The 16,488-nt window shown below is 45.5% G+C and overlaps 1 protein-coding gene across 1 annotated transcript in view; it reads right to left on the bottom strand.

Moving 5' to 3' along the window:
- STPG3 (sperm-tail PG-rich repeat containing 3) overlaps positions 1-16,488 on the bottom strand; it is a 494,984-nt gene that overhangs the window by 336,058 nt on the left and 142,438 nt on the right. Inside the window, exon 4 of the mRNA XM_069612157.1 lies at positions 7,451-7,533. Within this exon, the coding sequence (XP_069468258.1) occupies positions 7,451-7,533 (83 nt within the window). The remainder of the gene's footprint in view (positions 1-7,450; positions 7,534-16,488) is intronic.

Below are 16,488 nucleotides of genomic sequence, written 5' to 3'. Positions count from 1 at the left end.
ATACAAGGGGTATCAGACATTTGTAACAAATCATTTGCACACATATTTTGGATGTACAAATAAAACAATTGAAACGTCTTAATCGTAGATAAGTGGGTATCCATGTTAAACATTTTGCCATTATGTACTTGTTAAGGCTCTGCGATTTGCCTTATTTTTACCGACTTGAGTGCAACAGGGGAACACTTGGTTGATTGTAGCAGTTGCTGCACAGATTGCGTACCTATTCCAGCGAGCAGCTCACATCCTATTATGGTATTATGCACCAGTACACTGTTGTTACTTCTGCTTTTGACATCACTAGTGTGATTGTAATTAGACTTGTGCAATCTGCATCTTTAAAAATCATGTCAGCAGCCTCCTCCAGGCTCCGCTGATGCCTTCATAAGTAATAGTAGATCATTCCACTTTTCACAGAGAGGCTATTGGGCACACTTCTAAATTCAACTTCTAAATGCACTTCTAAATTCAACTTTCCACAGAGAGGCTATTAGAGATTCCATCTAAGTGTGGCATATGCTAACAATCACATTTCTGCCTAGATGTGGCGCAGGCTAATCTGTGTGGTTCTCTCGGGCTATGGTGCTGGATAACATTAGACTGCAGGCCATTGAAAGGTAAGTGAGAGTGGCAGGAGCTTTCTGGAGTAGAGTAATTGCTCTACCCCCCACCCAAGCCAGCACTTACAGTTTTGTCGGTGTCTGGTGGCTTCCTTGGCTTCCCCTGCGGACACCTGCTGACACTTCCTGGAGCCGCCCTTGGCCTTGGGGCCCTTAGCCGCTGGGGCTGCCGGGCTGAGGGCTGCCCTGGGAGGACCAGTGATGAAGGGCTCACGGCCCAATCAGAGCGGGGATGGGCTGGTTGGGAGGCGGGAAGGGAGCGGGAATCAGGAAGAGGGTGCGGGGTGGGAGAGGGACGCTCGGAGGGCCTGGGGGCCTAGTTGGCTCCCAAAAAAATATGCGGCGTGCCCGGATGGGCTTCCTCACCTCGCGTCGGCTGCCTGCAGTGAATGCAGGGGCCGGTGCGAGGAGGGTCGCTAGACCCTTTCAACCTGGGCTCACGGCCCAATCAGAGCGGGGATGAGCGGGTTGGGAGGCGGGAGGGGAGCGGGAATCAGGAAGAGGGTGCGGGTTGGGAGAGGGACGCTCGGGGGGCCTGGGGGCCTAGTATATCTAGGTATAGAGCAAGTGAGGAGCCAACTTGACATATCTTGTTAAAGGATCAAAAACATAAAGCTCCTATACTTTATAGGGTTTTAGGCATTCGAGAGAGATTGGACACAAATTATCATACTACAACATAAATCAGTACGATGGTGTTGAGAAGTTCAAGGAGAATACAACCTAACTTCATTGTTAATACTATTAAGAACAATTTTAATATAAAACATATAAATTTAAAAACCATAAGCATTGAATATAGGCAAGGTACAAGGTGACCAATGTTGTGAATAAATTGCTGTGTGCAAATCACCAAAGAGTTAATAAAATAGAAAAATAAAAAAAGCTTGGTCTTACAAGTAAGGACAAGTTCTAGGTTAACAAATGCTTAGTTGCAAATTTAACAATCAAACTTGTAAGAACAGACAACCTTTGACTTGTTCTAGTGAACACAAGGAGGGAGGAGAAACCACACTAAATACAATATACGAGACCTCTCTTTTTCCAATGTCTCAAAAGAGTAAAATAATGAGGTGTTAAGGTTACCAGATACCTAAAAATACACCTTGGTTGGTATTAGATCCTAATTGAGGTACTTGATGTTAGTATCTACATTGACTAGTAGAGCAACACAGGCTTTACTGAATAGGGGAAAGGAGGCAGAAGGTAAAAGAGGAGAGGAGGGGGGCCAGAACACCCACCGCAGGTGGGGGGAGATCCAGGGCAGGCCCGGTAAGGGGAGGGTGAGTCAACCAAGAGGGGCGCACTGTACAACAGCCCAGTCTTCAGGTGGCGAACACACAATGTTAGGGGGCTGAACTCCCCTCTTAAACGAACGAAATTCAAGCAATTCACTAGGTCCCATAAGCCAGATGTCCTGTTGCTGCAAGAGACCCATTTATTGAGGAAGGACCAGAATCGCTTGCGGCTGAAGGGATTCTCTCAGATACTGTTTGCATCGGGCCCCACAAAGAAAGGGGGGGTGGCCCTGGCATTCGGGAGGGGGATAGACTTCAGAGTAAAAGATATACTTGGGGACAAAAATGGGAGGTACATTATGGTAAGGGGAGAGTACATAGGCACGTCTTACACCATAGCCTCAGTGTACGGCCCGAATGCGGGTCAGGATCAGTTCATGCGAGAGACACTGGGTATCCTGCAGGACTTCGCGAGGGGGCACGTAATATTGATGGGGGATCTCAATTTAGCGTCTGACAGGAGGGGGCGACCGAACGCAAGATGAGGGGGTTGGGGGGAGCGGTGGCCTCTCCCCAGCTGAAGGAGCGGTGGGAAGAAGCTGGATTGCGAGATGTATGGAGGACGCTAAGGGGAGGGCAGGAGGGGTTCACGTTTCTCTCTGAGGTCCATAGAACCCAATCAAGAATCGACTACACCTGGGCATCCGCAAGCCTGATCGGGGGGGTGGAATCAGTCGAGGTGGATCCCATGGGGATAGTAGACCACAAGATCGTGCAGATGAAGCTGCAGCTGGGGAGGCGAAGGTCAGGGGTGTGGAGCTGGAAATTCCCAGAGGCACTTCTGAAGGATCAGGTGATGCAGGAGGAGATTGTAAGTAAGATCCGGGACTTCAAGAGGAATAATAGCTCGGACACAAGCCTTGATACTAGGTGGGATGCCTTTAAAGCTACTCTGAGGGGGGGAACTCATCGCTCTAAAGGCGGAGAGAAATAGACTGATGAGAGGGCTGGAAACTCAGTTGGAAAAAGAGGTGGAGGCCACCAGGGTGCGCATGGGGAGACCCCCACCACAAGGAAGGTGTACAGGGAATACAGGTTAGCAGAGGGCCAACTGGGGATCTTAAGGACCAAAAAGGAGGAGAGGAGGCAATGCTGAGGGTTAGGCAAACATTCTACGCGAAGGCTAATAAGGCAGACTCACTTCTGGCTCTCCTTCTGAGGGGAAGCAGGGAACGGAATGTTATAACTGCCGAGAGGGGAGAGAGACTCACTCGGACTGAAGAGATAAAGGAGAGGATGGCGGAATTCTACGAAGCTTTGTACTCTTCACAGAATCCGCTGCCTGGGCCACAGAGGGAATTCTTGGGGGCCCTTCCCCTCCCACGGTTAACTCGGGAAGAGAGGAGGGAGCTAGGACGGGCTATTACGGAGGACGAGGTAAGAGCAACCATAATGGCACTCCCCCGTTGCAAGGCCCCGGGTCCAGACAGCTATCCAGCATCTTTTTATAAAACCTACTCCCATCTGCTGGTTCCGCATTTAACGCAACTATTTAACTCGCTTGGGCCCAGAGGTAGCATTACCCCCCCCTCGATGGAGGAGGCTAAAAGAACACCCATACATAAAGCGGGCAAGGATCCTGAAGACTGCACATCGTACCAACCTAGTGCCCTCAAACACTGAGGCACAAATGTACACTAAAATATTGGCGAAACCAGGATCAAACAGGGTTTGTGATAGGGAGGCAGACTGCTGACAATATCAGGCGGGTGGCCCACATGGTGGAGAAAACATGGAAGACGACCACTCTGGCGATTCTTATAGCGTTAGACGCCGAAAAGGCGTTTGATCGGGCAGAGTGGTCGTTCCTGTTTCAAGTTATGGAAAAGATAGGTCTGTGGTCAGAGTTCATCAACATGGTCGAGGTAAATCATAAGAATCCCATGTCAGGCATCCTGGTAAATGGAGAGATGTCCCATTCTATTATTCTCCGGCAGGGGACGAAACAGGGTTGCCCCCGGTGCCTGCTGCTCTACGCTATATACTTGGAGCCCCTTCTTCTGGCCATAAGAGAGGCAGACAGTATTCCGGGTAAACCATTTGGGGGAATACTAGCATAAAGTGGCGGCATTCGCCGATGATATGTTGCTCACGCTGACGCACACGAAGGAGTCCATCAAGGAGAGCACAGAGTTGCTGACCAAATTCGGGGAGGCATCGGGTTTGCGGGTCAATTGGCAGAAGTCAGAACTGATTAACTTGTCACTAGAAGAGAATGAGGCGAAGGAGCTGAAGGCAATCTCCCCGTTTAGATGGAGCCCGGGTGGGTTACGATACTTAGGGGTTTGGAGAACCCCCTCTATGGCGGGTTGGTATGGAGCAAACTATTCCCTCATGTTAAATGCAATTAAGACCGACCTGAGGAGGTGGAGTGCCCTGAGGATACCCTGGCAAGGGAGGGGGCGGTCCTTAAAATTGTGGTTCCCCGTGTACTTTATTCCAGGCGATTCCACTCTCCGTCCCAGCGAGCTTCTTTAAGGAATTGGACCGGGCGGTCAAAGAATTCATTTGGGAAGGCAAGAGGCCACGCTTGTCCAGGCGACTACTCACTGCGTCCGAAGGGCGGGGAGGCCTGGCTCTTCCAGACTTCAGGCGATAACATGAGGCTGCACAGCTCCGCGTAATTAGGGAATGGTTCGCGGAGGACTACAATAAGCATTGGGTGAAAATGGATAGAGCAGTAGCCAGACATCACCTGGGGGAGGTGTTATGGCTTCCACGAAGGTTGAGACCGCCCCACATCTACCCGAGTGCTATAGCAAAGGGAATGGTGGACACCAGGGACAGTGCAGTGGAGAGGCGGGGGATTACGTCCTTTCCATCCCCGTTTACCCCCCCATCTTCAATAATGGGGACTTTACGCCGGGGTTGGAGAGGGGGGGGGGTGTTCCGAGGGTGGGAAAGGGGGTGGGGGGATGCAGGACGCTGAGGGATAGGTTTCACAACCAAAAGGTGAAAACCTTTCAGGAATGCAAGCAGGAATTCGGGGTGGGTGGGGGAGAAAGGCACAGAGGTCTAATCTCGGACCTATACAGACTCCTAGAGAGCGCGGGCCCGAAGGTTACTTGGGCGTACATGAGGGGATGGGAGCAACAACTGGGGGCTAGAATGGAAAGCGATGCCGGAGAGGTTATGGAAGATGATTCCGAAGGTGGCTAAAGCGGCCCAGCTGCAGGAAGCCTAGTATAAATACATCTACGGCTGGCACTATACCCCGGCCCGCCGGCACGCGATGTACCCGGCAACTTCAGGGGACTGCTGGAGGGGCTGCGGGGGAAGTGGGTACGGCTGCTCACATTTAGTGGGACTGCCCCCTTATTAGGCACATTTGGCGCCCAGTCCCAGGCTTTAGGGGAGGGAGGCAGTCAGGACCCCCGGGAGATCTTGCTGGGGAAGCGGGCATTAGGGGGTGAAAGGGAGAGGAGAGGGAGCACTAAGGCAAAAGTGGCGTTTACCTTGGCAGCAATGGCCCTAATTGCACAGAAATGGAAGAGCCCAATGATACCTACGGAGCAAGACTGGTTAAGGAAAATGTGGGACATTGTTTCGATGGAATAGGCAACGTATGCGGCTAATAAGATGGGGAGCTTCTCAGCTGATTGGGGTGAGACGCTGGATTACTTGAAAGGGGAGTTTAGGGAACAATGGCACCCCCAAAGACTAAAGTTGCTGGACATTCATGGTTAAATGGTTGGAAGGGGGGCTAACAGGAAAGAAGGACCTACTGGCGCTACGGCCGAAGTTGAGGGGGGGGGTGGGGTCTGGTTGATGTATCCATGTTGAAATTAATAAAAAGAAGTTTATAACATTCATACACGTCATGGCTCCTTTTCATATATGTGCATAGCAGAGAGTAGTGGCGGATCGTAACGTATGCTTCTGCTACTCCCTTCCTCTGATCAATACAGATCGTTCAGCATTTTTTGCACCAATATGGATTTTCATGCCGGTGCAAATGCTGTGGGTTCCTATGGAGTCCACTTGCTTTTTTTCAACAGCAAAAAGAAGGTGACTCCGTAGGAATCCATTGTAAACGCCACTTGCCATGTGTACATAGCAAGCAGTGTTTGCTTAATTTGCACGGCAGAGTGCAAAAGGGTGGCATACAAGCATGTATGCCGCCTTTTTACCTCCCCTTTCCACTCTGCTGTGCCAGTGATAAAGATAAGGCAGTGTGGACATGTGTACGTGAAAGTGTAAACGTAACAGGTCCCTGTTGCCTTTTTATGGGGAACTCAAAATCCCCTATGTCTTAAGGGTAGCACCGTACTATAGCACCAACACCCGGACAATCACTTAATCTAGACAATTCAGCCATTTCACTTCAGCTGTCCAGCCCATGTTAAAACCGCCTACTCTTTGCAAGATACGGCCACCAATTGCTAATTCCTCTGTTTCTCTCTAAAAACAGTTGTCTCATCTCTGAACCTACTGTCGCTTTCAGGGTTGCGCCATCAATCTCCAAAGTGCCTGTTTATTCCTGAATATGCTTAGATAGCAATGTCATTGTCTTCTTCTTTCCCAATGTAAGTGCCTGTGCAGGCTTATAATCATTTAGTGCTGGCTTTTCTATTTGCTCTGCAGCTCTGTTGATGTAACTGCACTATAGGAAGATGAATCAATACATTGAATAAAATCCCACAATATCATTGAAGCCTGCACCTTTAACCAGTGACAACCAACCAATTCCCTCCAGAAGCATTGTGTTCTTATTTGCCATGATGGCTAGCAGGAGGGCAATGGGAATAGTCTCTACTTGCATATTCACATTAAGTACCCTCAAGGCTCTGCTTCATGCAGCATTCCGTCGAACTTCTAATTTCTGGGAAGGAACCCTCTAATCCCATTTAATCAGCTAGCTCAAATCTGCACTGATCTGCTGTAGCTAGACATGTTATCTTTAAAGGGGATGGGAGATTATTCTCCACAGCAAAGCAATCCTTCCACACACACGCTCGGACATCTCATGATCTGTTGCTACAATGCCTGACAAACCTTGCTGGAGAAAAATGACTTTACATTTTCTTGATGAACCGTTCGGATATCTTAGTGTGGCCCAAGCATAATTCGAGGGGGTTGTTGTACACCACCTTGTTGGCAATGGGGGAGGCTGAAAGAAGGCATTGGGCAAATATGTTCACCCAGGACTTTGAGCTTTGCAATCCAATGGCCCAGCAAGGTGAGATGGTTGCAGAGGAGATTCTTCTTGTGGGGGATTTGTTCTCCCACGATCTCTTTGATTCTCTTTACTGATGCCTGCAATTTTTCAGCTGAGTAGACTTTCGCACCTTGCTGCCTCAGGAGATCTCGGATGATGTAGTTGCCACCATGTGGAAGTCCCTTAACCTGCGGCAGATCCTCAAATTTAAGCAATAGAATCAATGTTGCCCCCCTGTGCATTTTCTACATGTCCCTCACTCAGTGTCTAGCAGATAACAATTGTGTTTATGAACGGTGGCTCCGCTTTGACATGCTGCTAATTAGCAAGGGTTTTACACAGATAATGTTCTAGATTAAACAAGCTAAACTTACTTGACTCTCGAAGTGTGTCTTCTTGGTGAAAGGGTTACTGCTCTGGAACCAAGTTTTCTGCCAGGATGTTCGGCCTCCTCCCTCTGGAATATGTGAAGTTCAAAACAGCATCTTTTATCAATTTTATTGAAATAAAAGGTTGCTTACATTAGTTCTGTATCTAAGTCTTGTAACATACATATAGATAACACCCATCAGTGCATTGCCAGTGAATAAGGTCGCACTAGATAGTAAATTCCACCTATCACCAAACTCTCAGCATAGCCACTATCACAAATGTAATCCTTTTTGACAGGCAGGTGTTAATGTGGCCTGCATTTACATCCCCAACACTAGCCAGGGTATGGGAAGGGCTATAGTTTGTTGGAAACACAGGTGTAAAAGGCAGTGTGCCTCATCACAAGGCCGGTGGTAACGTTAAAAGCAGCAGTAACGGAATTAGCGCCACCAATACCGCTCCGCCGGATCATGAGCTGGTGCTATTATAGCCGGCCACACGAGGCCCAAACACAGAGGCATCACAAGTCTATGTCCACCGCAATTAGCGCTGAAAACCGGCAATAATACTGCTGAAAACACAGTTACCTTCAGCTTCCAGCTGGAGGAAAATGAACACAGCTGCCTGAAATTAAGCCACTAGTGATCCCAATCCACCCCAGAGGGCTACATAAAGCACACCCCTACCCCAAAACACTGTTTCCAACACCATGTAGCCACGGGAGGATAGCTCAGCAGCAACGTGCTCGCCTTGGAAGCAAGACAACACGGAGCAAAGGGTTTGATCCCCGGGTCCGCGCTTAGAAACCTCTTGGTATTAAGCACGTTATAAATAACCTATCATATATATCATATCACTAGCCACTGTGAGCTGGGACAGGCAGCTGCTCATGCTGCCCCTGCAAGTAGAGAGCACAACCAGGCCAGGGCACAGGGAGCACAGGGGAGGGTGGGGTGGGGAGGAGGTGGAGGTGGAGGAGGAGGAGGAACAGGAGGAGGAGGAGAACTCAAGTAAGGCATCCACCGATCCCTAGGGTTAGGCCTTCACCCTGGACCCTCACTGACAGCCAGTTAGTCACCCTATACCGCCTCAACAGGGAGACCATAACAGAGCTGCTCACCACAATATAGTATGACATAGGGAGCAGGATCAACATCCAGACAGCTGTGCCCCCATTGCTGAAGCTAGTGTCTGTCCTACAATTTCCTGGAACTGGCACCTTTCAGCACTCTGTGGCAATGATGCACGACATGGCACAGCCCACATTCTGCGCAGTGTTGGGCCAGGTGCTTGAAGCACTTCTGCTACAAGTGCAACGCCACATCTCACAGCCTACCATCCCAGCCCAGGTCAATGCCATGAAGGCACAGTTCTATGCCATTGCCAACATATTCCCCCTGGGGGTAAGATCTGTGGGGCCTCTGACTGGATACAGTAGTCCTCTTTATGGCCTACTGACGTAGTTGTAATTAGAACTGGCCTGGGGCCCGACAATGTGTTAAGTTTCGTCCCATCCCATGGGGCCCTTTTCTTCTCCTGCTATTATTTCTGTATTTGAATTGTGTGTGGATACGTTGTATATGTGTGCTTTCATGGCCGAAGGCCGAATAAAGTTAAATGATGATGAGAAAGGTTAGTAGCAAAAAGTGGCAAACAAATCTAGAAGTGACACAAGGACGGAATTGCTTATGTTTGGTCACGGAGGAGGATTGGACAACATTTTATGGGAAACTGTTCAGCCCGGTGGGTGGGTTGTAGCATTTACCTTCTATAAAAACTAGAACAGCATGGGTTTTTCCATTGGATGAGTTAGATCTTGAGCTTTTGATTAAGGATGCAAACCCGCCAAGAGCGCCAGGCCCTGACGGCCTCACTAACAACATGATCAAAGAGGCTCCTGGAGGCTGAATCCCTTTTAATTTTAAGATCTTTACTCAGATGAGGAAGCTAGGTGAGATTCCAGAGACTTGCAGGCGAGCTATAATAGTCCCCATATTCAAGAGGAGCCATAGAGCTGATCCCACCAGTTATCACCCTATTGCCCTCATGGATGTGTTGGGTAACCTATTTGGAGCTTTACTTCTGAGACATCTCCAGAAATGGGTAATCCAAACAAATAGGTGTGACTCCCACCAAACTGGCTTTGAAAAGGGGTGGGGACTGATCTGAACCTGTTTCTTCTGAATTTCCTTAAAAAGTGGAACAAAAATCTATTTGGCCTTTGTTGACATGAAAAAAGCCTTTGATAGTGTCGACAGACAGTTGCTATGTTCTAAGAGGGAGACATGGGATTGTCCTAGTGATTTATTGTTGGCAATCGAGGCTTTGTACACTTCAAAAAAGGTCCATATTAGATTAAACGCTCTGGGCCTGCTGACCAAGGACGTCAGCAGCCACGGAGGGTTGAAACCAGGATGCCCATTGGCTCACACTTTGTTTAATTTATTCTTAACTGATTTTCATGATACTTTGGATCACGTTAGATCCTTTCCCCTCAAGCTTGGCGACCAGAATTGAACATGGATCATGTAGGCAGACGATCTCGTCCTGATTGACCTGACACCTATAGGCCTTCAGCGTAGTTTGGCAGGTCTGCAGGAATATATGGTCCAAAATGGGCTTGAGATAAACACATCTAAAACTAACATCTTGGTCCTACATTCCATGAGGGGTAGGAAGAAATACCCCTTTAAATGGCAACTGGGACATGAAGTCCACACCCAACTTTTACCTTTGACCGATCTGGGTGCGTGTATAAACTCTAGTGTTTGCGATAGTCCCCGTCAACTGGACTTAAAAACGAACATTAAAAGTTTTGATGGCCCAGGGATTAATGGTTCACAAAAAGTATGGTACATTTTAAATTCTTTTTGTGCTGATTTTTTATAAAACAAAAGTGATCTCAACTTTAATCCACGGCAGGGAGGCTTTTTTATTTATTCTCTGGAAAAACTGGGCTTTGCTAGAGGGGACCTTTTGGAGAAGGATAATGCCTACCTCCATTATCAGATATGAATTAGGTTTAACATCTATCTATGCAACAACGGTATGGAAGGTGCTCTCCTTATTCCGAAAGTTCACCATGCTATGCCTGGCCTTCTATACCAAATATTGACCACAGAAATAGTTAAGTGAAATACAGATCTTCTGGGGCAATGTAATGCTTATTCGAAATGCAAGCTAAAACAACCTGGTGTCAGCGCGCAGCCTTCTTGGACACTCATCTCCCATTGCGGTAATAAAGATCCTACATTTTTCTTTCCTTGGGCTCAGCAGAATAAACGTGCATTCCAGTAGCGACGGAAAAGTAAGGTCACATAAATATTGTTGCAGAGTGGATTTACTGTGGAGAATAAGTATTATATTGTCCGCTGAAGGACGAGATTGAGAGGGAGTCGGAGCGCTCTGCAGGTGCAGTGATAAGGGGTTCTGGGAGTAAATGTGAGGAGACGGGAGCTGGGATTTTCTACTTCTAGCTGTTTTTTTTCACCATGTACCCCTTCTCCTTGTGATCTGCTCTTCGGCCGAGGGCAGTCACAATTTAGAAGGGTGGGAATATTGCCCCATAAGAGAAGAGGGTTTTCCTCTGTGGCGAGCAGTTCGAATCTGGACCCCCGGGTGATGCAGTTCCACTGAGAGGGAGGACGCTCCGCTCCAGAACCCGTTAGTGCACGTGATCTCTTTGCCTACCTGCTTTTGGGACTAGGCAGTGTTGTACTGGCCATGATGAAGGTGTTGTCTGCTACATTCCTAACGGTGATTAACCTTTTTTACTATGTTTCTATGTGACTAATCATATGTGTATTTTGTGGTTGCAGATATAAAGAGCCATTTATATGTTTTAGTATAGCTATTGGTCTAAATGTTGTCTTATTTTTGCCTGTCTGAGTCCAATCACTTCTTTGGAAGGGGCCAGGAAGTGGTAAGTCATCCCCACACGGCCGGATAAATGCAAAACAGGCAATGGGTCCCTGGCTGTCGGGCTATTTTAGAACATCTGGGAAATAAACAGGAAACACTCATTAAAAACCCAGAGTAGGTTAAAAGGAAGGTCTGGCAACAGGATTGGATTCCGACGGTTGAGTTTAAAAATAAACATTGCTTGCATGCTAATTTAATCTGAGAAAAGAAAACAAAGCGTACAACTTTCTTCTTTACCCAGATTTCCTAGCCCATGGTTTAGACATCACTTTATGAGATTTTGTCTGAATACATATCCAACAAAACAATTTTTGATGGCATACAAACAGGAGGTTGTTGACCCAAGATGCAGCTTGTGTGCCTTGGAAAGGAAGGTCGAAACTTTAAAACATATTACACTGTTTAGTACTGGTTTGACTGACCTAAGAACCGGACATGTAGGGAAGTTGGTTGAAAGTAGACAATCTTGTGATGCAGAAGAACTGCGTGTTTTATTCCTGCTTGGTGAACACCTCTCGATAATCTTTAGCTGGATAAAGTTTTTTAATGAAGTTTTCGATTGGGAAAACAACTAGAATTGATTGTCTACAGATTAACATACTGGAAGAAACTCAGCGGGTCCTTCTACAAGAACTGCACTTTCTGGTATATTATGGATTTTACTACTTTTGTATGAAGATGAATAAAAAGCCTTTTGCTTTCGTCTTTTTTATGCTGTGAATTGAAAAGTGGAAAATCATATGCTTAGGTGAAATCTTAATGTTTTTTATGGAGGATTTTATGTGACTTTAAAGATAAAGGTTTAAAACCATAAATAAAAAAATATAATAAATAAATACATACAAGCCACGATTTTCTGCAGTTTTATCCTTTTGATTACAGAACTCACACTGTGCACATGGCAAGAGTGTGGCTGATGTGAAAGTAAGTGTTAATAAATATTTACATATTTGAAGGTTTAGTTGAAGTGTTATGTTTGTGTTAATTATATTAATCACTGTTATCAGATGGTGTTAATTGCAATTTTTGTCATCTGCTCTGATACTGTGGCAAGTATTCTTTTAATGTATTGTTTAACTTTCACTAACATGTACCTACACAATTAGATCTGTCAATCAATGGCATTTAATGCAGGCATTTAGTTTTTGTAGTCATGTTAGTGAGGTTGAAGGTTTATTTGATTGTATTTGTTGTAATTTTAATGCACTTTTAGCTATGCAGTACTTTTAGCTGTTTTCAGTTTCCTTTGAGGTAATACAATTGATAGTGTTTTGCAAGTTCATCTTAGTCATTTTTTTATTTCCTTGTGGTTGCTTTTTTTAGTATCTGTTGAAAGAAAGTTGGATTCTTTGCATTTCTTTTTTAATTGGGTCTTTATTGTTTTTATGGTGGGCAGGTGCTGATAGTATTCAGGTATTTGAGGTGCTTTGTGGCTACTAAAGAAGTTGTTCAGTTAACTGAATGGAACGGTCAACCTATATTCAAAATGTAGGAGTGGATGAAGAAAAACTGAAGCAATAACTTGTCAAGGGAAAAGTGGATTAAGTAGAAAGTAGATGTACCTCCAGCCCTCCAGATAAGGTGCATTTGAGGCTTTTTTACGCACAGAAATCTTGTCAATACAGCCCTTTTAATTCTTCCTTGATTACAGCTTACACAGGCTCCTCCATGAATCTTGGAGGTCACTGGAGACAGGCTGGCGAGCAGCAGCTTGTAAACCTACTCTTCACTTTAGCAATTGACACAGTTCCTTGAAAGAAGCAACTAGGATGAGTCCTGGTCTATTTATTTTTAACACTCTCTGTTAATTATTCTACAAGATAATACTTTCTGAGCTATGTAGAAGGGAATTTGTGTTCTGTTTACTTTGTTCAACTGCCTGCATTTTGTAGGTCACAGTGTTATTGAAGCATTTTGAATCATGATCATGCTTTTCACATTGCTTTAGGACTCATGTAGTATTGTGTAAAATGAAAATGGTCTTAAACTAGCACTGCATTTCTGCTTCATTTTCCTCTGTTTTGATCAGCTTTAACAGAGGCAGCACAGTTGCAGCATCATGGGCATTTCATTCTTTGTTTTCTTTTCATCAAAGAAGCACATCAATTTCGTTTGATGTCTCAAAGTTTTAGAAGAGCCTCCCAGCAAGCAGTTGTTTGGCATTTGTGAGAAGGAAAACCTTTTTGAAGATGTGTTTTATTTAGTCTTAAGATTGTATGTGCATGCATGAAAGGGCACTGTACATAGTTTGTTGTTTTGGAGAGCAGGAAATAGCTGGGCATGTAATCTGAACTTTACTTTAACTCCCTTTCTGACCACCCGCCACCTGCAAGCAGGTATAATGGATGCAGGTAGAAACAGTGCTGTAGATATTTTCAGTGGCACAGATTGTACAGGTACCTCTGAACAGGACTGCTATACATTCAGGCAAAGTAGCCTCATTTTTCCACAGAGCTGCTATATGCATGTCATGGCACAGTGGCAATTATTCAAAGCAGGGCTGATTGCATCATGCCCACATTTCTTAGCAGGACTGCTATGTTTTGGGATAGTACCTGAATTTCTCAAAAGAGCTGCTGCAATAACAAAGCACAAACACGTGTTGGCATTTTCTGCAGCAAGCTAAAGTACTGAGCAAGAACAGTGTCTGAGCTCTTCCCACCGGTTTCACTACAAAATTCCATAATCCCATTACTGCGATGTAGAAAAGATTGCATGGAAAACACAAAATTTCCCCCAAACAATAGATGGGGAGAGGCATTAGGTAGGGGTATTTAATAAAGTGGGTGGGTGTGGAGGGGGTGTTCTGTGAGCGGTCTCCCCCTGCTTTAAAAATACAGAAAAGTGTCATTTTACATACAGCATTTTCGACCTTGCAGTACAAAATGTGGTATTTTCACGTAGATCCTGCCCACCACCCTCCTCAGTTGGTGTGATGCACACTGGCGGACAGTGTGAGAAGATGGCAATGCTGTCATATGCTTCCATCCCTCCTACTCGGCCTTGTGCTTTTCAAAACTTCTGCTTCTTCCATGTCACATTACTGAGTCCCATTACCAAAAGTCTGGCATATTTCAAAGCCTCATTATGAATCTACTGACTCATGTAGGATAGCGCCCTAACCCTATGTGCCTTTCCAAGTCAACAGCCTGTTGGGAAAGGTAGATCAGTTGGTCAATAACCCTGCTCCAGAGATCATTGTGTAACCTGTTAGTTCAAATCCTGTTGATAGGTGAGCTAATGAGTCTGCATCAGAGGTATGTGTTTAAGATGCAGGTAACATTCAATTGTAACAGAGCTGACTTAGCTTTTGACTTATCAAAAGGACTACTAAATGTTCAGTGATTCAGAACACACACCTCTCACCAGGATCATACAATTACTGCACCTTTTTTTACGTCGACCACTGAAAATGTTGGCTTTTTTATTTCAATCCCATATATATATGTGGGGGGATGGGTACAGTATATAATGAATGTAAGGGGTAGCAGGGAGCCTCCCCTGCATATACATGGGCTGAAAAGGGTGTCGATTTTTAAAAAAGAGTAAAATCTGCATTTTTGTGGCTGCAGTAAAAACGGCACAGTGATCACATATCCCACCAGGTCTGTTATACCTGTAATGGCTCTGGAACACACACATCTCATCAGGCCTGCTATACTTGTAATGGCTTGGAACACACACATCTCATCAGGCCTGCTATACTTGTAATGGTTCAGAACAGACACATTCAATCAGGGCTGCTAAACTTGTAATGCCTCAAAACACACACACACACAGACACACACACACGCACACCTCCTCCTCCTTCTCCTCCTCATACTTCTCCTCATCCTCCTCCTCCTCCTCCTCCACCAGGGATGCTATACCTGTATTGGCTCAGAACAAGCACAACCCAAGTGGGCTGCTGCACTTGTAATGGGTCAGACCACACATCTCATCTGGGCTCTTGTACCTGTAATGGCATACAGTGCTGGTAAAGCATATGCATTCAAGCAAGTACTGCATCTGGTGAGACAACTAATAACTCCAAATCTATAATTCCCAGCCTAATGGCCAAAAGAAGGTTTGCACACATCTAAAAAGGAGCTCCCAATGGTAAAGTTGCACTGGATTTGTAAATGGAAAAGTCATTTTCAGCTTTTTAAATATTTATTAGTGCTATGTCAAAAGACAAAAAGGAGAGAAAGAGCAACTCTGAACCTAAGCAATACAGTAGAACAAAGTGAGGGGTGGGGGAAAGGCTGCGAGAACAAATATCGTATTAGACAATCCAAAACAGGAATTTGAGCAACAGGATGAGAGAGACCAATGAGCTACATAAGAGAGCAACAAAGAAAGTGAGAAGGTAAACAGAGGTAAATAATATGACACACACACAATAGGAGTAAGGGATATAGCAGAGCAAAAGAGACATATAGAGAGAGTAAAATAAGAAAACACAAATCAACAGCAGAAGGGGAGATATGGAAATTGAAAATCCAGATTAGAGAAAGGCAGGCCAATAACATAAGAGGCAGTGCAAGAAAGATAATCAAAAGGAGTCGCAACCACAACAGAGAAAATGAAAACACAGAGATAGCCAGAGTAATGACATGAGAGAGGAAGAGGAGTTATATCAACCAATGCAGAACAATGTAGGAGGGAAACAGCAATAATACAATGCAGAGATAGGAGAAGAAGAGTGACAGAGAAACAGACCTCAAAACGTGGCACAGCAAGAGTGAGAGGCAGAACAGCAGAAAGTGAGAGACCAGGGAAACAGAGTAGCAAAGGGAAGGCGAGATGGAGCAAAAACATGGAGTGTCTGTCAAGCAGGTATTGCCAGGCAGCAACAATAGGCCCGAGAGGCGGAGAAGTGAGGCTGGTAGAGTGAGGGACTTCATTTATGATGTAACTAGCTGGCATCTGTAGTAGTACTTAACAGAGTTTTGGTGTCCAAGTATAATGAAGAAGAAGCTGAGTAGTACGCACCAACAAGTTATTTGTCACTAATGTTTTGCAAACACAGTTTTAATTTTATGCACAAATTGGATAGTTGTCAGACACTTTTTTACTCTCTTGCGAAGGACGAAGCTCCTTTTTACTCTCTTGAAATTGGATATACTCTTCAATTCTA

The sequence above is a fragment of the Ambystoma mexicanum genome, chromosome 8 (genome assembly GCF_040938575.1).
Source record: "Ambystoma mexicanum isolate Mex_15411 chromosome 8, UKY_AmexF1_1, whole genome shotgun sequence".
Taxonomy (NCBI): domain Eukaryota; kingdom Metazoa; phylum Chordata; class Amphibia; order Caudata; family Ambystomatidae; genus Ambystoma; species Ambystoma mexicanum.
This window is presented reverse-complemented; position numbering and strand designations above follow the sequence as displayed.